The sequence below is a fragment of the Penicillium solitum genome, assembly GCF_028829755.1.
Source record: "Penicillium solitum strain IBT 25940 chromosome Unknown utg000004l_segment0_segment0, whole genome shotgun sequence".
Classification (NCBI taxonomy): Eukaryota; Fungi; Ascomycota; class Eurotiomycetes; order Eurotiales; family Aspergillaceae; genus Penicillium; species Penicillium solitum.
This window is the reverse complement of record NW_027072124.1, coordinates 13,163-38,533: the sequence shown is the minus strand read 5'-3', so window position 1 is coordinate 38,533 and position 25,371 is coordinate 13,163. Positions and strand designations below refer to the sequence as shown.

At 46.5% G+C, this 25,371-nt stretch overlaps 6 protein-coding genes across 6 annotated transcripts; 4 read left to right on the top strand and 2 right to left on the bottom strand.

Annotated features, from left to right (window-relative positions):
- Positions 1–479: 479 nt before the first annotated feature.
- N7455_006021 (Hly-III-related protein) lies at positions 480–1,361 on the top strand (the record flags this gene model as incomplete). Its single annotated transcript, XM_065605190.1, has 1 exon — positions 480–1,361. The coding sequence occupies one exon, from the start codon at positions 480–482 to the stop codon at positions 1,359–1,361; it is 882 nt and encodes a 293-aa protein (XP_065461044.1).
- A 1,152-nt stretch (positions 1,362–2,513) lies between these two features.
- On the top strand, positions 2,514–4,340 carry N7455_006020 (uncharacterized protein; the record flags this gene model as incomplete). Its single annotated transcript, XM_065605189.1, has 6 exons — positions 2,514–2,798; positions 2,820–3,013; positions 3,063–3,371; positions 3,492–3,936; positions 3,984–4,114; positions 4,142–4,340. The coding sequence occupies 6 exons, from the start codon at positions 2,514–2,516 to the stop codon at positions 4,338–4,340; spliced, it is 1,563 nt and encodes a 520-aa protein (XP_065461043.1).
- A 3,679-nt stretch (positions 4,341–8,019) lies between these two features.
- On the top strand, positions 8,020–9,580 carry N7455_006019 (glycoside hydrolase family 71 protein; the record flags this gene model as incomplete). Its single annotated transcript, XM_065605188.1, is given in 7 exon segments — positions 8,020–8,136; positions 8,211–8,329; positions 8,428–8,446; positions 8,469–8,739; positions 8,791–9,016; positions 9,073–9,418; positions 9,431–9,580. The coding sequence occupies 7 exon segments, from the start codon at positions 8,020–8,022 to the stop codon at positions 9,578–9,580; spliced, it is 1,248 nt and encodes a 415-aa protein (XP_065461042.1).
- Positions 9,581–11,389: 1,809 nt separating this feature from the next.
- Positions 11,390–12,396, bottom strand: N7455_006018 (uncharacterized protein; the record flags this gene model as incomplete). Its single annotated transcript, XM_065605187.1, has 2 exons — positions 11,390–11,742; positions 12,132–12,396. The coding sequence occupies 2 exons, from the start codon at positions 12,394–12,396 to the stop codon at positions 11,390–11,392; spliced, it is 618 nt and encodes a 205-aa protein (XP_065461041.1).
- A 1,666-nt stretch (positions 12,397–14,062) lies between these two features.
- On the bottom strand, positions 14,063–14,881 carry N7455_006017 (ankyrin repeat domain-containing protein; the record flags this gene model as incomplete). Its single annotated transcript, XM_065605186.1, has 1 exon — positions 14,063–14,881. The coding sequence occupies one exon, from the start codon at positions 14,879–14,881 to the stop codon at positions 14,063–14,065; it is 819 nt and encodes a 272-aa protein (XP_065461040.1).
- A 6,915-nt stretch (positions 14,882–21,796) lies between these two features.
- N7455_006016 (uncharacterized protein) lies at positions 21,797–24,204 on the top strand (the record flags this gene model as incomplete). The annotated part of the gene is made up of 2 exons (XM_065605185.1): positions 21,797–22,086; positions 22,644–24,204. The coding sequence occupies 2 exons, from the start codon at positions 21,797–21,799 to the stop codon at positions 24,202–24,204; spliced, it is 1,851 nt and encodes a 616-aa protein (XP_065461039.1).
- Positions 24,205–25,371: the final 1,167 nt, after the last annotated feature.

Here is a 25,371-nt window from a genome sequence, read left to right as displayed (position 1 = left end):
CGGCCTGACCTCCGAGGTGTTGAGGAACAACCGCTCCAAATTTGTGGTGGAACCGTTTACCACCTGAATTTAACCACCCTCTCTAAACACCCTCTCTAAACACCCTCTCTAAACACCCTCTCTAAACACCCTCTCTAAACACCCTCTCTAAACACCCTCTCTAAACACCCTCTCTAAACACCCTCTCTAAACACCCTCTCTAAACACCCTCTCTAAACACCCTCTCTAAACACCCTCTCTAAACACCCTCTCTAAACACCCTCTCCTCTCTAAATCACCTGCCATGTTGGTTGGCATCAATGAAACTACCCTCTCCTTGTTGACAGTTGTAGTTTGACAGAATTCGTGGATTGGATTCCGACAGTGGACACACACCTTTGTTCAATTCCACCAAGTGAATGTGACTAGCCGCTTACATTCTCTATTCCTGCTTCTCATCTAAATAGCCCGCCTACCCCATGGTAATATCTGGAATTAAGATGGTTGCCTTTCAGCGTCAGCCATCTCGACCTCCTACTGTGTGGTGTGACGGAACGCCCGATTGGACCACTTCCAAGAGACCAACCCATTCATCTGCACCGTCTTCCAGGTCCCAGTCCGACCCAGCGGTAACCCCTTCTGCCCAACCGATCAACGACCCAAGTGCAATGGCTGGTCCTCAAGCTCACACTCTGCGCGACTGTACAATCCTCGCTATAATCAGCATCTTCGGTCTTTCGTATTTTTACCTCTTTGTGATTCATTTCTTACTCTTCCACTTCCCATCATCTCCGGGAGGGATTCTGGACTCACTGTCGTTGCTCGTCTATTGTGCAGGCGTCATCCTCTGGTGCTTGTCCAGTCTGGTATATCGTATCCTATACGCATCCCACGGCAGTGATGCGGCAGAGTGGCAAAAGCTGGAGCTTGGAGGCGTTTTGGTCCTGATCTGGACGACTACTATTCCTTCCGTGGTGTTGCTGTTCCGTGCCCAGCCTTCCCTCCAGCTCGGATACCTAGCGGCCTTCACCGTCGTTGCTGTTGGGACTCTGGTGGATTTCCTAGTCTGGGATCCCAGTATCTGTGCAGCGCGGTACCGTTTCCCGTACAGTTGTGTCTCGTTGGGCTTACTTTCGCTGATACCAACCATTCATGCCTTGACCGGGACATTTCAAATCCCCCCACTATTAGCGGTACATTTTGGTCGAGTCGCCATCTGGAATTCTTTTGGAGGTGTCTTTTATCTGCTTCGGCCATTGGAGAGGATGGGCGTGGTGAATGGTTGGCGGCCCAGTCTCTATGTGGTGCACTTGGTCCTGGCCTACAGCGCTGTCACTTATTCGAGGGTTATCCTGCATACGGTGCTTGAGTATGCAGCGTAGACTCTATTCATATCCGGGGAGGTGGCACAGACTTCGAAGCAGGACGATACTCGCATACTTGGAGGCCGGGATGAAATGCCTGCTCGTTTATGAAAGGAGGATAGTTGGTGTTTACTTCTTATGGGCCTAGTTAGTGTATATATATTTAACACAACCATGGCATTGAATACAGAATATCCCAGATCAGTAGATTAACCCTTGATTTATTTGTCAAGTTTCGTAATGCAGGGGGTGGTTACTAGCACTCTGGCGGGAGTATTCTTATCGCTCGCTCTTATTTGGCAATGATGAATGCATCTTGCGCGAAGAGACGTGAGCTGTTTTGCCAAGCCAACCGACCGCCTTCGCCAAATATAGATAGTCTACCACCGGGCGCCCTTAGTCCCCCGTTAAAATATTGTGCAATCTCAGTGCGCCTTCGAGGTCTACCCTTTTTTTCTGAAAGCAAACGGCCTAACGTCCGAAGATCTTCCCAAGGCTGAACGTCTCGGACCCCAGGTCTCGCAGGACCATACTACTGCAGCCCATTTTGTAGGATTTTGCCATTTGGTTAACTCGAATTCAAATATGTTTATGTTTTACAGTTGAACAGCGCTCCTTAACAACTGTAACCGTTTCAACCGCGACCTTGGCTGTGCATGCACGCTTACCTGTTGCCCCACATGAACCGTGGGGCCCTGTTTGTTTGGCCTGTTCAGGCCAAAGGTTGTTTGGTTGAACGTTTTTATAATTTTGAATTTGACAACGGTTGTCCCCAATTTATTGTCTTATTCCACACACTACAATACCGGTGAGGACACCATGGCTACACTGTGGTCACTGCGTCTTGATGCCGCTCATGCCGAACATCCCACCAAGCTAGGAACGAAACATATCATGAGATGCGCTTTACAACAGATTGTGCCTTGTGGTCAAGAGAGGTTACCAAATAAGGCACTGAGCCTGGTTATTAAGGACCGGATGGGCTAGCTTGTCTTCCAGCGCGATGTGCGACATGTCTTCCGCGGATACTAACGAAATATATTTTCTTTGTTTAAGTGTCTGGGGTTAATTTGACCAGGCGCTCCAAGTCTCGGCAAACCCCTGCTTCTTAAGTCGCTCATTGTCCTGAATGCATTGATGCAGTGAACAGATGTCACCTCTCCCAGTACAATGCTGGAGACGTTACCGTGTGAGATTCTGATGCTGATCGCGGACTGGGTAAGTCCTGGCGTGTTTGGTTTGTTTGATTCACGTCCTCTGACCGCCTGCCAGCTGCCACCCGCCCACCTGCGCGCTCTCAGCCGAGTCTCGTCAAGATTATATTCAGTTTTGGTTCCTCACATCTACCGTACCATTGCATTCCACGCAGCAAGTGAGTGGGCGCTGAACGTTTTGGATGTTGACTCCTTCTTTCTCCACCTCGGTCAATCCCGGTCTGTGGGCTATCTTCAGCACGTGAGGAACCTGCGAATCTAGGCTCCATTCCATCTTGTCCGGTTTAATCGATGTGCATATTATAATATCTTTCGCGCGGCGGGGCTGCCGGAGTCTCCGTCCATATTAGGAGCTTCGGACGAGGCGACGGCATATCAGCAGTTTTTGGACGATGTGAAGGATCAATTGCAGCTGATATTCACCCACTTGAAGCCGAATAGCCTGAGCACTTTCGAGTCCGTATGCGCTGGTGCCCATTCTCCGGATCTGACTGACTAGCAATAGATGGCGGCTTGGGACATGTGTCCCGATGGGAGTTCTCGATCAGGGAGGCTATCTCAGCCGGTATCAACAGCGCCTCGCCCGTCTCTCACTCGTCACCGACGGTACCTGTCCTCAGACATGGCACCGTCTGGAAGGGCTGTCCGAACTATCGAGTCTGACGGCCTTCGAGTGGGAAGGAATCCAGCATCAGACCGAGGTTGATTTGCTGCGACAGTGCATCAGTCACAATTGGAGCCATCTCGACCACCTATCTATCGGCTTTGTCTATTCCGCTTCCGCCCGTGCTCTGTGCTGGGAGAGTCTTGGACTGTAAGGGCTGGAGCTTGGGGTCGGGGATATAGGAGTCGAGAAGCCGATAGCTGTTCCGACCTTGTCCTCCCTAGCACTGTCAAGGGTGACCCTTCCCCCAAATCTCTCATCAGAGAACAGTTCGATATTTTGTTCCCTGCGAGCGCTTACCCTCCGGGACTGCCCGAATCAGCTGCGTCTCTTGCAGTTGCTGTCGCGGTCACAAAATCCACTGCAACTGGAGCATTTTGAAACTTCTCTGGATCTCCTGCTGCACGAACCGGGTGACGGGTGTAGCCTATCTGCGGTTGTGCGGTTCCTGCGTTCGTTTCGTGGGCTGCAGCATCTGCATCTGCGGTTGTCCAATTTTCCGGCGTCAGAGTCCCGTATCCAGGACGCCATAAAACACCACCAAACCACGTTGAAAAGCCTTGTCTACCATGAGCGCCAACTCGCCCCCATCGGCGAGGATGGCTTGTTTGAGGACGATCGGGATGTGTCGCCCGTGTGGATTGCAAATTTGTCAACCATTGTGGACCTAGGCCAGGTGACTGCTTTGGCACTGTGTGTAAGACCATCTGCCGCTGTAAGTCTTTGTCAGCCTAGCGAACGTGTGCATGCTAATCAAGACAGCGGCGGTGCCTTCGACCCACGGTAAAGCATTCCCAGCTTCGGCTTTTACATTTGCGGTTTAGCGGTCCCGAGCGAATCCATCGAGATGTCCAACGAGAGATTATCACCTTCCTCCATGAGACACGCAAACCGTATTTATAGGACCCTCGTTCGCGCAGGGGTCCCGTGGACGAGGATACCTCTAGTGATAATAATGACTACGATCGTATTCTCAACGCGTACTACGATAGGTCGCCCCTCGAGTGTATGGATTTTCAGGAGGCAGTGCTCGAGTCATCCGCAGCAATAGCAGAGGCCGAGGATTTTGTGTCATTTGCCGAATGGGCATTTGGCCCCGGTGGACTGCCGGCTCTATAGGTCCTTGCGTTCGGCGACTTCTCCCACGGTGATCGGTACAGGAGGCAGCAGTTTTTGATGCGTCGTGCCTGTCCTGCATGGGATAGTGACGGCAAGGGACTCGCCGGCCTCACGTGCGACGATACGACGCGGCTACCTTTCCGTCCGGCAGATATGGCTGACCCTTCGATTTGGGATGAGGTTTCGGTGGACGGAGCTCGGTTTCTGTCTGCATGTCCAGGAGGCGGATTGATGGAGTCACCGTATAAGCTGTAGGCCTGCTTGTCCGGCCTTGGGTCTTCGCGCTGTTCTTCGCGGCAGCCTGCCTCGCGATGCAAATATTACAAATACCTAAGTTGGGTAAATAGCTCACCCAAATATCATTATTATCTCTTACTGGCTTTGACACCTTATCTTTGAGGTCGAAGCGTGATTGTGTAGCCTGCCGTAAGCGCCAAGCCAAGCATAAACATATTAGGTGCATCTAGACAATTTTCTAAGCAGATCCAACAATGATTTTTGATTGGTAATTTTGCAGTCACCAGGTCGACCTTTTTTCCATTTACTATTATATTATTCATGGCTTTGTCTCTAACCCGTACAATTGGGCTGGTCCAACGAAATGTTTACCGGCGCGCGCCCGCAGTTTCTTGCCGGCCCTCAGTTAGATGAGCACGGCCAGGTGTAACCGGCAGTTCAAACAGCTTTGCCCTCAGTAATATATCCTTCACTTGAGTCTAGTACAGAGTTAGAATAGTTCAATGCGGGTTTGTTTATTGTGATTCTAGTCGCATGGTTGAAGACAGCTTTTTTTGCGATGGCCAATGGCTCTCCCTAAAAAAAAACCAATTTAGCGTGATGCGGTAGATTGGCATATAATATATAAAAAAACTATTTCCTCGACTTATAATGGCGATATTCAACTCTCTATCTTTCTACCTGAATATAGAGGAACACTGAATCCTTCGAGCCTAATGGACGCTCCTGCTTCCCACTCTCCTTCGGGCCGGACCAATAAAAGAAAGCGAGGAGCACCAGATCTATATGAGAAGCCAGTAGGGATGCTAGGCAGCACCAAGCAAGTGACAAAGGTCAGATTTCACTGAGTCCGTATTTGATCGGCTCTAATCAAAAAAACAGACAATCTCGATGGGTGCGGCATGTTCCCTAACCAGTGATTTGACCAAAATCCTGTAAAAAAAACCCGCTTTAGCATCTTCCGCTATTGACCTCCTGGACCTCTATTTGTGCCTGTGGGAGTGTTATATGATCAAGTCCGCCGGCAAAATACGCTTGGAAGAGGAACGTCGCTTCCTATAAGGCTCTAACGAATGGCTGGTGGGAGAGAATGAGAAGCTCTAAGAATGCTGTGATAACCAGGAGCTGCTGCTGTGGGATCGTCGTTAGGCCTTTGACTCTATATATCAGGGTATTCTCGGAACATTGCAGAATAGTGATAGACGCTATTGTCATATAAATGAGTTACAGTGAGTTTTTGCTTAAGCGAAATGAGATCGGCACGCTTGACCTGGCTATGGCTGGTATTGTACTGGTAGGCAATAGAGTGATAAATAGGTCTCGTGGTTCTTGCGTTGAACAGAAAAGGCAGGCAATGAACTGGTCGGAAAGGATAGTTCAACGGGGTGGAGTATGGGTGGGGCGTTCTATAGGTGGTATCATACTACCAATGAATGTACTTTCAACGTAAAAACACAAATCGAGTACCGTCTGCGTCTGCGTGAATCAAGAACAACCAATCACTGGCACACAGGGACTTTTGTTGAATATGGCCAAATATCTGGTTTTGTTTGGTTTTTTTCCTGTGTTTATAAATAAACGCCTTGCCACCCCCTAAGTACTAAAGCTCTGCGCTAAACCTTAGACTTGCTTGCCTGTCATTCTGGCCTATAAATATAAATCTCTAATGAAACCACAGAGATTTTCTTACTCTCCAAACCTACCTTTTCTTCGTAAACCGCTTTTTGTCGTACAATCTTATATGCTGCGTAGAAAGAATGGGGTAACTTGATCAACTTGGTTGGTTGAAATATCTTCGATGGCTAGTGTTAGCGCTAACAAAACCCTTCAGACTTCGATTTGGATCTAGACCTTAAGTCAATCTAGAGAGAATCGCCGAATATACCGACACCACCACCTTGTCTCGCAGCCAATCGTAGCACTCTCAGTTCAATCCAACCTATTAGCATATCATAATATGCAAAAAATAAGGCCGAGAGGCCTCGTGCTATCGAGTGCATTTTCTACCCTAACCATGATAGCGAGTGCGCCTTTAGCTGGACGGGGCCGGATCTGTTGTCCCCAGACACCTATGCCGATGATATTTTCCTCTACGTGTCAGCATTCTTTCTTTTTGAACGGGTGCACTAGATAGAAATCCGGCTTAGTAAGCTTAGCACGGGAAACGAAGAGGTTGTGGAAGAGTATCCGTTCTTTCTTCCGCGGGTTGAATCGATATTAGGGAACCTACGCAGAGTGCGTGGTCAGATACGTGATATCATCTCGCGGAATGGCTACATGGGAAGTGCTAGGGAAACCCGATTTCAATTGTCTTTGCGACTGCAGATAGAGACTGTAGCAGATCCTGGCATACGGAGCGCGATTCCTCTATCTTACATCCATCCCTCTCTACCCATAGTATCGTTTGATCCACAATTCTTTGTGCAGAATATTGTTGGGAACTGGGGAATATAAGTGCTCCGGCTCTTAGATAGCCTGATATCATAATGGGGTCTGTTTTGACCCTTCTATGGCTTTGTCGAACTAAGATGAAGGGGCCATTCAGATTTGCAGATTTTTGGATAATAATCTTAATAGAATAAAATATGGATAACCATCGCGTTTACTGAATGATATGTACTATCTTTCGTGGTTATCTTTTCATTTGTGGGAAGCCCTAGGTTTCCCACAACCGGTGACATATAAACGGGGGCGTGTTATGACATATAGTGTTGGAGACTGCGGGAAATCAGCGCGTTGGAGATATTCTGTGCCAGAAACGAGTCGGTGACCAGTGCCATAGCGATCATCGGTATGAGTCTGTTCATAGATTGCATGGTTAACAAAGAAGCAGAGTTCGAATAGACCCATTAGAGGGGCGGGAACTCACGGCAGTTGAACGGGTTTATTCTACGAGCTACGTAACACAGAAACATTGAGTGAAATGTCTTTTTTTTTTGCTGTTGTTTTTCTGCCATTACGTCGGGCATATACAGAAGATGATTATGACCTATGAGCCTGGTTGCGCGTTTATTGTATCTGGAAGATCTATTATAAAATAGTTATAGATATTTAAGTAACTAAACCACCGGTATAGTGGTCATTCGGATATATTTTAGTACTCCTGTAACGCCACCTAAGCCAGTTTACAAGTAAACAAGAACTCGGTTGCTCTCTGTACTGCTTTGGACCTTATCCTCATGATGACACAGTTTGCATGGGCCATTTGACTTCTGGGGTGCTCCTCCATGGTAAATTCCTTATTACGGTTATAAGGAACGTTTATCTATTTTCTAGAAACGCATATAAGGAGTGAGCGGGAATGTAAGCAATGCGCTTTTTAACCAAATGTGTATATCAAGATCCTGATCTCACAGTGTATTCCCTCCTCTTAGTATTTTCCTTATTCTTTTCACTGTGAGCTTTCGATCGTATACTAACCCACGCATCCATTCCAAACTTTATGTTGCTGGGACCCATTGTGGCCCTGTTTGGCCATATTCCCTTCATCATAGCTTCCTCACTCCCAAATAAATACACTACCACGGCTAGCTTTGATGATAACCATAGAAACAGGCTTGTTTTCTGCCACTTTATGGCATGGCACTCCGGCATCCCCCATTGAATCGTGAATCCAGTACTAACTCTTATTAGGTTGGCATCGTTAGCAACCGCCAGAGTGCTAGCGACTATGACGACGATATGAAGCGCGCCCAATATGCAGGCATCGACGCTTTCGCCTTGAACATCGGCACTGATTCTTACACGGACGAGTAACTAGGGTTTGCGTATCAATCTGCCGCTAACAATGGCATAAAAGTGTTCATCTCTTTTGACTTCAACTGGTGGCAGACTAGTCAGGGCAATGTAGTCGGCGTGAAGATCGCGCAGTATGCCAATCTGCCTGCCTAGCTTAAGGTTGATGGGAAAGTATTTGTGTCTTCGTTCGCCGGTGATGGTGTCGATATCGCAGCGATCAGAGCAGCTGCCGATAGCGATATATATTTTGTACCTAATTTCCACCCCGGTCGGGGTGATTTTAGCAACCTTCAGGCCGCTCTGAACTGGATTGCGTGGGGAAATAACGGAAACAATGGGTCTTCAACTCCTAGCAAGCAGCTCGCTGTTGCCGATAGTGATAATGCTTATAATACGGCTCTTAACGGGAAACCCTACATCGTGTGTAAGTGGCTCGAACAAGGTGTTTTTTCTTCTTATGCTGATTCAAAATTAGCGGTCTCGCCTTGGTTCTCGACACATTTCGGCGGCGAAGTCTCTTACACGAAAAACTGGGTGTTTCCCTCTGGACTCCTGTGGTATAACCGATGGAGAGAAATTCTAGCTACCAGTCCTCGCTTCGTAGAGCTTCTTACCTGGAATGACTACGGCGAATCGCACTATATTGGTCCGCTATCATCGCCGCATATAGACGACGGGGCCTCCAAATGGGTCATGGGAATGTAAGCAGAACTCTCCCAAGAAGTATAAGGGGCGACGGCGAATAACGCAAAAACAGGCCATATAATGGCTGGCTCGATATGGCGAAGCCTTTTATAGCCGCCTACAAAGCTGGCTCAAAACTACCAATCCGTTTCCTCGATGAAGAAAAGCTGGTCTACTGGTACCGAACGACCCCTAAGAATGTCAATTGTGATACAACCGACACGACAATGCAAGGGTGCTCCAACAGCTGGAGTGGCAACTTCGTCTGTAGACGACCCGATGGCGCGGATAATATGGCCGACGAGGTGTTTATCGTAACGATGCTAAAGTCTCCTGCTACCGTGTATATGCAGTCTGGCTGCGAGGCTGAGACTTATGACGCTAAGGCCGGAATGTGGTCGCACTCCGTGCTGATGGGTGTGGGTAGATAGAGCTTTAAGGTTGTTTGTGAAGGAAAGACGGTTGACTCTCTGTGTGGGATTAGTCGGAGAGATATTACTGACACGTGTCCCTATGGCATCTACAATTTCAATGCTTATGTGGGCACTCTGCCGGCGGAAGCCTCTGTTGACCGGCTGTAGCCGGCTGGATTGGCACTGTTGTCGCAGGGATTGCAGATTATATGTCCGACTACACTGGGTGCCAGGTGAAAGAAGCAATTTAAGTATTACTGTACTCTTGCTAGATTCTAGAGGATATTAATTCCTCAAATAGTCAGTTAAAAGACTTTGTAGCTCAAACATCTGACGATCTGCTTTGTCTTTAACAATACGAAACACTATTTCCCTCCGATGACTGCTTGCCTATCAATTATATTGCCACAGAATTACGGATCTCGGCAGAAAAGTTGTCGAATTAAGAAAACCCACCGTATGTGTGGACGGTTCGTAATTAAAATTAAATCAATAATATTCCTATACTATTCTATATATCGCCTAGTTTCCCTTAGCGTTAACTTCAAACAAATATGGACATCGGACTGATTGAGCCGCTAACTATAACCGATTGGCAACTATCGCAGGTGATTCTATAGGTATCAATATAGCAAATGTCGTCCTGGAAGATATATAAGATCCAGTACCATACGTGGTGCGCATTACGGTGTTCCCCAATTTAACGTGGCCCGCTCGATTATAGATATACGCTAGGCCTTAGCGATAGGACCAGAGAAGAGTTATTATGGTAAGACCGATTGCGAGAATGTCTACCTGGGCTTCGATGTCCCTAAACGCGTTGATAATTGAATGACCGGTCGGTCTGCACAGGGATTATCAACTCCCTTAAAGATATATACTATCTCCGCTTCTTCGGATGTCAGAATCTGAGGGTCAACGGTGAAGGTTTTTTTCTTAATGCCTGATCACGAAATTGCTTTAAGTCGATTTTGTAAAAAGTGCGGTATAATCCCGGTTCCCGCCTAAGGAATACTGAATAACCTACTATAGAGAACAGAGTTGTTTATGTTTATATTTATATCATGGTCAAACGTTCAAGTCCGTTCCTTGACCATGTATGTTCGGTGCCGCAAGGTCATTTCAGTGAGCAATTTTCTCTATACTTTACGGCAATAGACTTGTCGATAATCTGGTATTTGAATCATTGAAAAGGCTAAATCAAAAATGCCTCAATGGGATAATATAACGTTATGCATCTCTTATGCCTACGGCCTACTCAACTATTTTCAGTACCCACGCGTATAACTATGAGCTGGTTCCTTGGTACTAAGTTGTGGGCGCATGCCAAGCGTGTCAGAGTTTGATGATCTATGTGCATTTTCGGATAATACTGATATGCTAAGCAATAGGGCCAAGAGATCTTTTCGTCTATTGAAGTCGCCTCTAAGCAGGAACCGTCTACTAACTCATATAGTGCGCAATATACCAATAGGAAGAAACGCGGACAACGATCTACTAGAAATCAGGCCGCAGATTGGCTTTCTTCGTTGCTAGCTTTGCCATGGTCGCCGATTATCATTATATCATAAAAATAACTCAGAAGATCTAGAAGCATTCCCTCCAGAAGGGATCTGCTCGCGAAGGCGAACCAAATGTGCGGCGAACAAGGCTAGGCTCCAAGCTTCCCATAGAATGCTCCCTGTGATATATGAACTGCCGGCAGATGAGATGGCCAACTATGTGGTGAGTTTGCTAATGAGCTCCACGAGGTCAACCAGTCAACCAACCATTAAGCTGACACCGCGCCAGCCATAATATTACTCCAATTGAAGGCGGGCGGAGCGGGTCCGAACATGAATGCGCGTAAGCGAAGCGCACTGAGGGCATTGGGATCAGGGTGGATTGTTTTGCGTACTAAATGAAGCTGCTAGAAGTTGATAATTCGGTCGTTGTAACGATAAGGTTTCTGCACGCCTGGGCTAATATATTTATAACCTACTTCGTGTGGTTGCCCATCTGAACACTTCCGGTTTGCGTATTTACTTCCTCGGACAATGACGATTGTGGCCCCTTTCCGTCCGCGCGAAACCGTCGTACTTGTTCAATTTGATTATCCTCTCCTGTAACTGTTGGTGGTGGATGTTGGCAGTCCCTAATTGTAGACTGGATGCTGTCGGGCAAATCTTCGTCTTTACCCTGTGTATGAAATGTATCGAGATCGAAAATCATCAGTCGGAGATTTCTTCCCGCGCGGGGTTGAACAGTCTTCGTGACAGCCTTACGTATTGACGGACTCGCACACACTGCATAACAGCTTGTCAGCACCATAACGGCCTTCCGCTTCCAACCTATAATAGGAAATGAGATCGGAATCGGTGACACTTACCCGCCACGGCCACAGCTCCGCATTGGTTATTTATAAGTCGCGCAACTTCCTCTTCAATATTAACCGAGCTATAAAAGTACTAGAGCCGCTTACCCTATTGGTAGGAAATATTTTCTTCGGGGCCTGATTGGGTACGTGGGTAGTAGATGCTGAATTGTAAAATCTGGAGCTTGGTTAGATTACGTCGCCTAGGATGAGTTGTGCTCGTAGATAACTTACACAAAACCCTTTCCGATCGAGATGGAATAGCTGTTCTATCCATTTGTTCACCTACTTTGGATACCCTGCGTGCACTATGTTAGCAAAGGCGATCCCTAGGCTCCGAACCACGGGCCAAACGCAGGGACATACCATCTATGCCAACTCGGCGCTTCCAGAGAACCTCTAGCTTCCGCACCATTACTTCTCGCTTATGACTGGCTTGTACTAGCATCTCAATGTACGATAGCGCTCGAAAAAATCCAATATCCTCTACCACGAAGAGGATTGTACCGAACCGATAGAAATTGAGAGGGTGTCCGTAGGGTCCGAGTACGATAACCGGCTGCCTACTCGGGAATTCCAGTGCGTCATGGTATAGCTTTCGCGTAAGCCCAAGTTGAGGCTCAGCTACCATGCGCACCGTTCGTTGAATCGGTCCGTCTTCCTAAAACGCAATATAGAAAATAGGAAGCTGAAAACAAGCGCGGAAGCTGGCCCGTGGCATCCAGAGCTGCACGTACTGGCTAGGGCGGATCGGTCGGTTGAGGGGTAGTGTGATGTTAATCCAGAGGAACTGGCTCACAGAGTTCATAGTCACCTCATTTCGAGAAGATTTCTAAGGCTTCTGGTTCCATACGGCCACCATGCAGATAACGGCGCTGATGGAAAACCACAGGCAAATAGCGCCTACCAAGTACCACCGATACAATGACTGTCGCTCCATGAGGTGGTATATAAGCGCGCAGATCGCGGTTACCGTAAGAAGATAGTGGCATTTCATCGTAAACTGTATGTGACGCCGTTGGACCGCCGCGCAAGTCGCTGGTATCACGAGAATAAGAGCAGATCCTGCCTACATTGAGTTAGCTGTAGCCACCTATACAACTCGTAAATATAGCTCCACAGATAGTAATACGTACCGCTATTGGAACAATGTACCGTGGATTTGCAAGGTTCGTCGTTCTAGCGACGCTGACGAGCAGCGAATAGTGCAATAGAGAATGGAGCATATATATGCGACCTACCTAGCGATGGAACCACGCGAGTATGTGACGGTCTACGTGCAGCAGATCTGCCGGAAAACCAAAAGTCACACCGGTGTATAAGGGGATGAGGTTGATGACTGCTAAAGAGCCAGCTCTTTTCTGTGCTTCCCTCTAGGAATGGGTTCGCAACCGAAGGCCAACAATATTTGCCGCAAGTATGACAGCTAACACTAGTGCTTGCCGGTACTGGGAGATGTCCAGCTAGCTTATGCCCTTTGGCAGGTGGACGTAGGCAAACTGCCGCCAGGAGCCTAACATTTTCAATTAGAAGGGGCGATAAAAGCCTATATGGCGTCTCCCCCGCGCCCAGCCCCACACACCTCGTCCAAGCCAATAGATCAACCATATTGATAGGACGGCTGTAGCGCTGATGGCATACAAGTTAGGGAGAGAGGTGCCAGCAAACCATCGATACAAGTCTGACCCAATCGGGGGCATTCTGTTTGGTTGTCAACAACTCAGAGAGAGAGACGATTACCTATATATAGGCGGCTAAGCCTTGCTTTTCATATTGTCAATTTCCTGAGGGCAGAAAGAGCTTTCTCTCGTGGTTTTAGGTAATAAGCTCCATCCCTTTGCAGTCTGTTTGTTGCGGGCTTATTTAGAGTAATGCTCTGCCTGTCTTTCATATAACCCTGTGTCAGAACGGTCGCCGTAACAAAATGATCGTCCGTATATCCTAATATATATCGCTAGCCTGTTTACCCAGTAAAATGCTGGAATGATCCGGAGTGAATCTCGATTGATTTTTAAAGAATGAGACATAAATGACAGCCAGAGACTATTCTTATTTGATAAAAGTTATTAGATGTAGGCAAACCTCACATGTCTTGTGAACAGCCGATCTTGGCTTGGATAATAGCTGTCCCGTCTTTTCCGCTCTATCTCATCTTCAATGAGCTTCTTCACAGCATGACTGTTGCGGGATCTAAGAGCTGGAACTTTCAGGTTTGAAACACGTTTCGAGTCCTGGAGTAGCCTTTTGACTATTTTCACGTCTCCTCCTTTGACTGCTAACCCTAGCGCGGTTTCGCCCTAACGATTGCTTAAATTGAGGTTGATGGCAGGATGCTGAAGCAAGATGTCTAGAATATTAAAGCTTTGATTACGGACAGCCACGAAAAGTATACTCTCCTTATCAATGCTGTTCAGCTGGTTGATCTTCAATCGATCACCTTGTTCTACCAATAATTTCACTACATTAATATCGCCTCTTTCGGTGGCTAGGCAGAGCGGGGAATCTTCACGTGTGTGTCGAGTATTGATTTCAAGCTCGTTGTGAGTAAGGAGCAATCTCACAACCGTAATGTTACCCTCCGTTATAGCTAGGCGGAGAGGTGATCGAAAGCCCGCGCAGATATTTGGGTCGAGAGTCGGTCTTGCAAGAAACCATCGTAGAATAACTGTGTCTATTCTCCTTGCCAGATGGTGTAGTGAAGTAGAAGGCTCACTATATCTCCCTCCTCCTCCGACTGTATTGACATCCACGTCATTTTCAGTCAAAAGTCTCTCTGTGACATCGTCGCGATGACTAGAAGTCGAATACCATAGCGGGGTATTTCCAGAATCGTCCTTATAGTTTACGAGAGCGTTTTGACGCAGCAATAGATCTACCACTGCGAGATGTCCACCCATTGCAGCTACATAGAGCGGCGTGCCGTTTCTTTGGTCCAGTATATCATAATCGATGGATTTTTTGTCGAGAAGTGACTTAACGGCCGATAGATTTCCACTAGCAGCTGTAAGATACAAGGCCGTTCTTCCCTGGTGATCCACTGCGTCAACGTCTTCTCCCCAGCTGAGCCGCATTCGCAACGCACCAGGGTCCTTGCTGTTCGCATCATCCCTAATCATTTCTGTATTACCGGTGCACGTCTCGCTCTTTGTCTCGGGGCATACTGTTCTGCAATGATCTAGGAATAAATATTTAATAGGCTCCCTGTTCTTGATGCAGGCTTCGATCTAAGGCGATATACCATCCTAATCCATCGCGTTAGGGTTGGCACCTTTGGAGAGCAGCATAGCCACAAGCTCTTTGCTTTCATAAAAGACTGTAAGCCAGAGCGCGGTTTGGCGCTAGCAATACAAAAGATCTATCTCGATATCAGGGTGTTGGAGGAGCCTCTTTACGACGGTAGATGAATTTTTCTCCACGCTGTACCATAAAACACTCTTTCCAGCCTTATTCCTTAGGTTGACTTCTGTCTTTTGATTCTTCAGGAAGAGCTTAAATGTCGACCCGGACCTATATTGTACGGCTGTCATCAAAGGGGAGCAATCATTAACCAATGCGTTAACGTTGGCTCGGTAGGAGAGTAAGGTTTTTGTAAAGTCGGTACGGTTGGCTTTAGCAGCCTAGTGAAGTGCAGAACTGTTCTGGTACTTGATGTTGTATTTGATCAAGACCAACCGTAGCTTTAAATAGAGTATTCGGCTGGTTCGGGTAAGAGCAGAAATTTCGTTTCCCCTTAGGGTGTCGGCTATGACCCAAAGAATCTCGGTCGGCAAGTCCAGGATAGTGGCGAGTAACTTGATAGTCTGTATCTCATTATTAGTCTCCGTAAGCCTTGATAAATAAGTATAGCTTCTTGGAAGTAACGACTATTATACCATGATTGTGTTGGTGGTTTGTTCTATTTCGGAACGGAACAGAGGTAGCCGCTGATTCGATAAGAGATATGCTTTCCACGGCTGGTTATGGCAATGTAGAGTAATAATGGTTCAGTAGATGGGGTGTAGTCGTGGCTTTATAGATTGCCCTGTTATGGATAGTTCATTGCTGAACTCGAGCACGGAGCACTGCCTAACAGATTCCACACAGTCATTTACTAGCCCTTCGCTCCTGGGACCCAATTCTAAGTTCCTGGGGGCTTAGGGGCTCCTGGAATTGCCTGTGGCGCTCCTGGGAACATTTATTCGGTTCCTAGGAGCTTGTATCAGGCTCCCAGGGACTCGATGGTTCCTGGGAGAGACAATGTCGTCTGGGGAGACGAATAGAGAGCACATAACAGACTTATTGGACTTAGGCCATTTTCTTTAGGTAACGCAAGATAGCTGACTTTATGACGTTAGAACCTATAGCATAGAGCAAATCTAGTAAGCACCGTAGCTGATAATCCGGGCATAAAGTCAGCTGAAGTCCCCTTTGTTCTTGTACCTCAACCATAAGACAGTTATGTAGATTCTAACTACATTATATGCACTGCTAGCCACGGCGTTGCTACTAGCTAGCTGTGTCCTTCTCGTGTGGTCTAGTCGAGTAGTTCAGAAAACCTCATTGCACCAGAAACTCGACCTTGCCGTGTTTGCGCCGAAGATCGTTCTACTAGCAGTGCATATGGGACTGAGCTGGAGCAGAAAATGTGAGACAGGGAGAGAAGTGATATTAGGGGTAACCAGTTTATTTCCCTCTGTACTCGTGGTACGTGCTATCACGTTGTTTCTCGGTTTTACGTTAACCACCAGATATCAGTATCTCCGAATAAGCATTTTCCTGCGAAGCCTCCCTAGTGCGCCATATCAGTTGATGATCTGTTTTCCGCTATTTGCGCTTTTCTTGTGCCTGATAAAGATTACGGCCACGGTAGTTGGTACTTACTTTGATCGCCTACTGCGAGTCGTCGTACTCTTCCTTCTCTTTTTGGATCATCTGGGCTTGGGTTCTCTCTTGTGGTGGGTGGACGGGTATACAATGACCCATGCCAGGACTCGAGCGCAACTGCGTTGCGCTTTGTATTGCATAGTTGGAGTGGCAGCTGTCCTTCTTCTAATTGCAGTCTTGGGGGTTGTTCTGTCCTGTTGGCTGCTATCGCTGGAGGTAAATCCTTACCTTTTCGGTGGCAAAGATCATAATTTGCTGCCCTTTCTAACTTTTACAGCTCCAACTACTCATCCTTATGGTCTGGATGGTCATATCGTTTTACGCGGTACGAAGTGCTGGAAGTCCAGTGGGCGAGCATTTGGTTTGTTCAACCCACGTGGTAGGCAACGAATTCTAGGGACATAGGGTCAAGGGCTTCATTGGTGGGTTATCATAGGCTTGCTATCGTCGTATACCGGAATTGCAATATTGTGGTAATACGGCTCCGAAACGGCTTTGATGTGTTCAAGCCCAATAGCAAAGACTAATGTCTGGGAAACCTATCTCCTGGCAAAATGGCCAAGTCACCGGCCGATCGATCGTTCCAAACTTTGAGTATACCAATAAGGTTTCCCCGAACTTCATCCAATGTATTTTCAATGGAATGTAAGCGAGCTACCTGCTTATCTTGGCGAAGCTTTAAGTGGCTTCCTTTGTTGTATAGCTGAATATTTCCGGCCCGTAGCTTTTCGTTTGCTTCTTTAAGCTGCTTGCTATCTGTGTGTTTGGAAACGCAAGACTCCTACAAACACCGGTAGTACCCCACTAGGCGTGCAGCCTGAAATGTAAGCTCGGTGTCTTCTTCTTCAAGCTGTTTCAATATCTCAAGTACGGGTTGGAAGGGCTCCACAGATAGATTATTCCTCGTGGTGTCGTGATTCTGCGTGTGATTGGTCAGCGGGGTCCTCTATGGCCATATGTCTATCTTACCGGCTGCGAGACTTTATAGCCAGACACCGAGGTATTCTCGGCCGAACTTGCTTGTGCGCTCGGTGGTACCTCTCTATGTCCGTCTTCCATTTCAGGCAATTTGCTGGGTCCCTCTATTGTTGGTCGTGTTAGTAAAGACGCTACTATCTAAGTCAGGAAATCAACGTCTCTTTATAGCCCTGCTAATGATAGAGCATGGCCAGAAAAGGCCGATTGAGAAAGGTATACTGCTCGTATAGGATTAGCAATCCCTCAACTATGTGCGGTCGTCCGCGGTCTAACACTTAGTTCAGTCCCCGCAAACACCGTTTAAAACTAAGGTTGGGGCGGATTTCCTTTTTAGAATAATATTCACACTGTTAAAAAGAAAACGCGTTTGTATCTGATGCGTACGTTTATGTGACCTATATAAAACAGTAACACGGGCTGGTGAAATTCATTCAGGAATGCCTATAGTACCTTCCCGTTGAAACCTAGATAACGTTAAGAGTAAACGGTGTTTTCTGGCGCCCTCAAAAATGCAATGCCTTCCTTTGATATAGGAACCGCCTCCAACTACCAATATGAATTTGTGCCCTCCTGAAACTTCCAATTTTGAGCTGCGTAAGGCCAGGCAAAGCCCTATTCATGCTACTGTGCTGTATTACAGAGTGCGCAGTAATAGCGACTCTAAGCAGCCCGGGGGGGGGGGGGGGCTAATTCAGCGCAATTACTCATCATAGAGCCCAAGTAATGGCTGTAATCTCTATATAGAACCCTTGTCTTGCAATGACCTTTTCTTTTTTTTGCTTTTTAGTTGGTGTAGTAGCAGATGTATGCCAGGGGCTTGAAAAGCCTTAGGTTTGATCTGGTGTTTAGTTCATAGGAATACGAAAGCCATTTAGGTGAGGGCTGTTCATACTGTAACAAAAATATTCAGTGAGTTCACCCACGATCTCGGTATCTCGCCCGTACCTTCGAACTCGGAGATTAATCCGCCAAAACCACAGCCTCTGGAAACATACTCGTATCCAACCCCCCAGTCCGTTCCCAGTCCAGATGTAGGAACCAATACCTTGGGCTCTGATTTCTCCACTCCGGCGGATCTCGATCCCTCCCAGTTGTTAGATGTGCCAATACCCGCACATTCGATTATACACTGCCACCGGCATCTGGCTTAGAGGGCTCCACCCTATATAATACGTCCGAAAATGTGGATGGCATTGGCATGGGACCACCACTGGCAGAGTCAGCGATCTTCATCTCCCAAACTGCTGAGCAATCTTTAAGTCCATATATGGTTGACAATCCGACCGAGGAAAATCAATACGCTAATCCTTCTCTTTCGCTTGAAGCCTTGCAACATGTCCAGGCCCCTGGAGTCATACCCATGCACCATGCTCAAAACATGATACTATTGTTTCCGGATTTGAGTCCAAACAAACTTCAACGAGCCATGGAACTAGGTGACCGTCCTTTCCCCCAGGACTTGGCCCACTTGGAAAGTCAAGTACAGTAGCGACCGCTTTCGCCTTCCATGTCGAATATATAGAGAAGCTGTTTCAAACCCTAATCATGTGATCCGCTATGCCAGATATGGGTAGTATGTAATTAATCCGTTTTGTTGCTAACCACCACAATCCTAAAATACAAGTATGAAATATACAGTCATTTACCCTGATCTTCCAGGCTGGAAGATTCCATGCAAACCCTGCAAACATAGCAATAGGTTCTAGAAGAGCGTCTGGATATTTTCAACATGGAAGGTGATACGGGCACTACGATAGAAATGATCACTAGCTCAAAACCTCATGTATCAGCGCATTTCGCTATAGTGGCGACCGCTATCGCATTCAGCGTTGCCGTAAATTGGCGCGACTCAACAAATTCACGTTGGTAGATATGATTTGAGCGGAGCGTCATTCTAAAATGGACTAGTGCAATCTAAGTGGGGCACATGAGACAGGGCGAGAGAGTGTGGAGTTAAAGCTAATTTCGAACATGACTGTAATCGATAAAGAAAGTACTGGTCAGCGTTTAAAATCATCAACGCGACTCAACCGCTAGAATCCCATGCGTCTCAAATCTGGATCTGTAAAGCAAGCGTGAGTGGTAAATTTCAAGTAATAAATGTATTTTTACGTACGGAGCCATGGTGTTTCTTTCAATTCAGCTTCAAGTCCTTCATTTGTAGCAATAATTCGGAGGTACTCAAGTTCCCGATTCCAGTATTCGTAGCGGTATTCAACGCCGGCCCTGTCTGTGCTTTCTTGCCACTCTTTTTCAAAATCCCTGATTTCTCGTCGAGATTTATTCCGTGACCAAAGTTTCAGGATTCTAAATTCTGTTCCCGGATCTATGGTAGGATATGGGAGATTGAATAGTGCATAGATCTTTTGCAAAGGGGCTTCGGTAGCTGAGTTTTGGGCGTTCATTAAGAGCTGTTGCTGACGATGCTTAAATTCGCTTGACGAATCCATTTTCTCAAAACTTGAAATATAACGAAGGTTGTTCGTTGACAATATGGATTTTGTTGTTGGTGGAATTTTTTCACAAAAGCTGGCGAATTCGTCCTTTAAATGAAAGCGAGCCAGTCAGACACGTGACAAAGATGACTAAGATGCCTAAATTTAGAAGGATTCAAAAGTACACAGCAAGGCACTAGCTGCAAGCCGTAATTAATATGTCCTTAGATCTTCGGGGTGGGAGATGAAGTCGTCATTATGTGGGCTCTGTGGCATAGCTACAGTACGATGGCAGTTCTGGGAGGGTCTATGTCAGCTTCCCCAAGTACCGGGTTTCCTTATGACTTGGTAAAGAATGAGAATCAGGGTGGATAGCAGAAGTCAGAGCTATAGAGAAAATTGCATACCAGGAAAATGCTCTATGGCGTCACTACAGCCTTGTTTTATATGCAAAAGAGTGTGGGCGAAGGCTGCGCGACAAGCACGAAATGCGAGAATGGAAGAAGATCCAGCCAGATTGTTAGCATTGTTTGATCTGTTTGCACTGGAGATTCCTCGGTTTCTACGAAAAATTACGGTACTAATTGTGACTAAGCACTCACCGACAGTCGGTCCCCTCCTGTCAGTGAGCCAATGCCTGTTTACAAACCAATGCCTATTTACAAAAAATTCGACCATTCAATTTCAAAATCAATTTTCTCAACCAAAACAATGCCGATTTCTGCCGAAAAAGAAGAGACTTTGCTCTCAAATGCCCTTTATGCCTATAAATCAGGTCAATTTAAGAGTATTAGATCTGCAGCCTCCCATTTTGGTGTGTCAAAGTCGAAGCTTCGGTGCCGGAATGACGGTCGGTCAAATGGAAAAGGGCGTCAAGCCACCAACAAAGCATTGAATGACTCGCAAGAGAAGTCATTGATTCATTGGATCGAGCACCTTAATTCGGTCTATACACCACCTACTGCTCTTGACATTGAGGATGCTGCAAATCGTATTTTACAATATTGCGGTGCCGACCGGCGAGTTAGCAAAATGTACAGATATCAATTTATCCAGCGTTTACCACCCTATATTACGCTCCGAACCCAAAAGCCTATAGAAAAAGCAAGAATCGAGGCTGAATCTCATGGTCAATTAATTCATTGGTATCAGGTTCTTGGTGAATTTCTCAAGAAAAACAAAATTCAGGCCAATGAACTATATAACTGGGATGAAACTGGTTTTCAGCTAGGCATTGGAACAAAGGAAAATGTCGTATCTACCCGTCAAAATGAGACTATCGGAACTAGTGGAATCGGTCAGAATATTACCGGCATTGAATGTATTTCGGCCGATGGCTGGGTTATGCATCCTTGGTTCTTGATTCGTGGTTCTGAGCATATGGAAGACTGGTTCGAAGATGATGATAATATAGCCAATTACCGGGTTATTAAGCCAACTTCTAAAGGCTGGACAGACGATACAACTGCGATTCAATGGTTATTAGACTTCCATTTCGTTACGAAAAAGCGAGTTACCAGAGGCAGACCTAGAGTTCTGATTATGGATAATCATGGATCTCATAGAACCCCGGAATTTGAGCATATCTGCCAAAGTTTCAATATTATTCCTTATTGGTTTATTCTAAAAATGATATATCGATGTCAGCCTCTTAACGGTAAACCATTCGTAGTTCTTAAGTAGCGTTTTCGGCGGAAAAATAATGAAATCTTACGTTGGGGTGGCGATGTCAATAATAAACGACATTTTTTTCAAATGATCAAAACAGTCCGCAAAGACACATTCAAATCGCAAACTATCAAATCGGCATTTGCGGATACTAGTATCTGGCCTTGGGATCCAAAAATTGTTCCCGATCAAATTGATCCTGGTTGGGAAGATAAACCAATACTCGAAATTTATGGTCATACACCCTCCCCAGACGCGGAAATCCCAAGTTCACAGACGAATTTACCACCAAACACACCTTATAGATGGTCAAAAATCGAGGATAAAGTCGAAACAATATTCAAAAATGATCAACCGGACCTTTCGAAGATTCAAAAGTATGTGAAACGTGCTATTCGTGGAGGTAAACAGGCGCTCTAAGATCTGAACCTTACAAAACAAACGATCAAAAGGATGCAAAAACACAAAATTCCGGTAAAGAAATCACGGCGCATTGTAAAAGGGGCTTCAAAATCCCCATTATCATCAATTGCAGGCAATATCAGAGTTCATCGACGTGCTGCAAACGAAAACAGAGTCGAGATCCGTCGTGAGATCGGAAACGCAAGAATTCGAGACTATTGGTATCGGGCTCAACAAGCGCTTAAAGAAAAAGAAGAGGCATCAGGAGAGAGAGATTATATTGATGAAAATAGTGAGCTATTTAAATGGGTAGATCCAGATGATATGTTGGGAGGTAATTAGTTTTGAAATTGAATGGTCGAATTTTTTGTAAATAGGCATTGGTTTGTAAACAGGCATTGGCTCACTGACAGGAGGGGACCGACTGTCGGTGAGTGCTTAGTCACAATTATAACAGTGACTCATTGTGGTTACCGATGAATACAATACAGCCCAACAGGGATTAACAGGGGAAGAGCTGAAGTTAGATTAGCGTGTCGCGCCTCGCAGAACGACTCGCGGGTCTTCCTCTCGCTTTGGCCACCGCCGGGACATATCTTCAGCATAGTACGATTGACTGCGAACGCTACCTTCAAGAATACGAGAAACGATGGAACATTGATCCCCGACGGCCTACCAGACTCAACGAGTATGAGGAGCGCACACTCTACACGACATGGGATATATCATACTCTCGTTTAAAAAATGAAGCCCCGAAGGCGGCGAAAATATTGAAGTTACTGGCATATTTCGATAACCAGAGTCTTTGGTACGAGCTTTTCCATGCTGGACTTACGGATAGTTCTCCTGAGTGGCTTAGTGAAGTGATCACAGATGACGTGAACTTCGATGGAGTGATGGGAGTCCTGGCCGAATATTATTTCCTGGATACTCAACAGACATCTGCGTCATGGAGTATGCATAACTGCGTGCACGACTGGACATTGGCAGCACTCAATAAGGATATCGACGCAAGGGATTACTGGTATGCCTTTGACTGCATTTCTGCGTCTGTAAACGATAACGACAAGAATGATTTTGCAAAGCTCTCTTACTCTCCCTTGGCTGCTCATGCCACGCGGCTAGTACAACAACGCCTATGCCAGAACGACGTTATATATGACATTACGCCTCATCGACTCGGCCAAGCTTCACTGATTGCCGACCTACTTCGACTCCAAGTACTTCTTCTTGCTGGGGAGCAGATGTACCAGCGGACGCTAACTGGGTACGAGAGAGCGCTCGGACCGGACCAAACGTTGACCCTTAACACTATCCACAAACTCGGGATGCTGTATCGGGCCCAAAGCAAACTAGACCAGGCGGAGCAGATGTACCAGCGGGCGCTAGCTGGGAAGGAGAAAGCGCTCGGACCGGACCACACGTCGACCCTCCAGATTGTCAACAATCTTGGGGTTCTATATCGGTTGCAAAGCAAATTGGACCAGGCGGAACAAATGCACCAACGGGCGCTAATTGGGAAGGAGAAAGCGCTCGGACCGGACCACACATCGACTCTCGAATCTGTCGACAATCTCGGGGTTCTATATCGGTTACAAGGCAAGCTGGACCAGGCGGAGCAGATGCACCAACGGGCGTTAGTTGGGAACGAGAAAGCGCTTGGACCGGACCACACGTCGACCCTCGAGATTATCAACAATTTCGGGGTTCTATATCGGTTGCAAGGCAAATTGGACCAGGCGGAGCAAATGCACCAGCGGGCGCTAGCTGGGTTCGAGAAAGCATTCGGAGCAGACCATACGTCTACTCTCACTACGGTGAATAATCTTGGTCTTCTTTACTCTGGTCAAGGAAAGCTGAAAGAGGCCGAGGAGATGTACCGGCGAGCACTGGCCGGTTTTGAGAAGGCCTTCAGTCCAGATCATACGTGGACCCTCACCACGGTAAAAAACCTTGGCAATCTCTACAAATATCAGGGAAAGCTGAAAGAGGCAGAGATATACAGAGAAGTGCGCGACGGTCATAAGGCCGCACGTCTTAATCCTAACCGGGCACGGCGGGCTAAAGACAAGCTTACCAAATGGTTCAAATAATGAGAGTTAAATGACTTTATATCCACCATGTGCCTTGAAAGAATCGTCATCTTACTGTAACACTGAGCAAGTCTTTAGTGAGTAATCATTATAACGATAGCATCACCGTAAAATCGAAACCTGAATATATGTATTTTTAGAAATAAGGATGCAGGATAGATACGATGAGCCTACCCAAAGTTCTGTAACTCAGCTACATTATTATTCAACGCTGTCTCAACTACAAGCTTCCCTCTAATGGCATCATATCACATGATTAGCGTCGAAGAAAGAGAAAATCGTGGGATGAACTAGGCTTAGACTAAGTTTGGCTTATTTGATCATGGGCTTGGTATGTTTAGGTTTGTAAAATTACATACACTGAAACACTGGTTTGTATTCTATTTGTATTAAGCTATACGATTCGTTTTTATGACGGATCTTAAAATACAAGACCAACCGAAGATGGACTAGCGTAGCATGTGATTAGGGTTTGAAAGAGCATTTATGTGTTGCTCGACATGGAAGGCGAAAGCGGTCGGTACTGTAAATCACTGGCAAACTGAACGATTGTGGAGTTTCGTGGGCTTTGGCGTCTCACCAGGCTCTTCTGCGAGACACAGGATCGCCGGAATCTGCCAACGTATCAAGGAGAAGGGCAACCCAAACGCAGAAAACTATATGAGGATTCGACTCGCAAAAGTCCAAGTCAGCATGCTCTATGAGACCATCTGTAATGAGGAAAAGAATAGGCGTCTCAATCTCGGACCGAGAAAGTTCACTACCCATGTTCTTAACTGCATCGAGGCAGCCATTACAAATCCTGGAGACCGACGCCTTCCTGTTCCCAGAAAGTCACATGTTCGCGATGCTATCTTTCGATACAAGCAAGTTGGTAAAAAATGGTCGGTGTCACAAAATCTAAGTATGACGTTGCTTATTGGCCAAGACTGTGGAAGGATAATGTACGTGCTTCTATAAAGTTCGAAATTCCCTGGCTAATATCATACAGAGAAAATGGCTAGTTCACCGAGATGCAGGTGAAGGCTTTGATGTTCCATGTTTCCGTAACTCGGCCTGATATTATCAGTCTCTGTAGCAACTTAGAACATGCTGTCAGCTATTTCCTGACCTATAATCAGCTGCCAGCGCGTCCCTCCCCCGATGATGTTCGAACAATGATCGGAA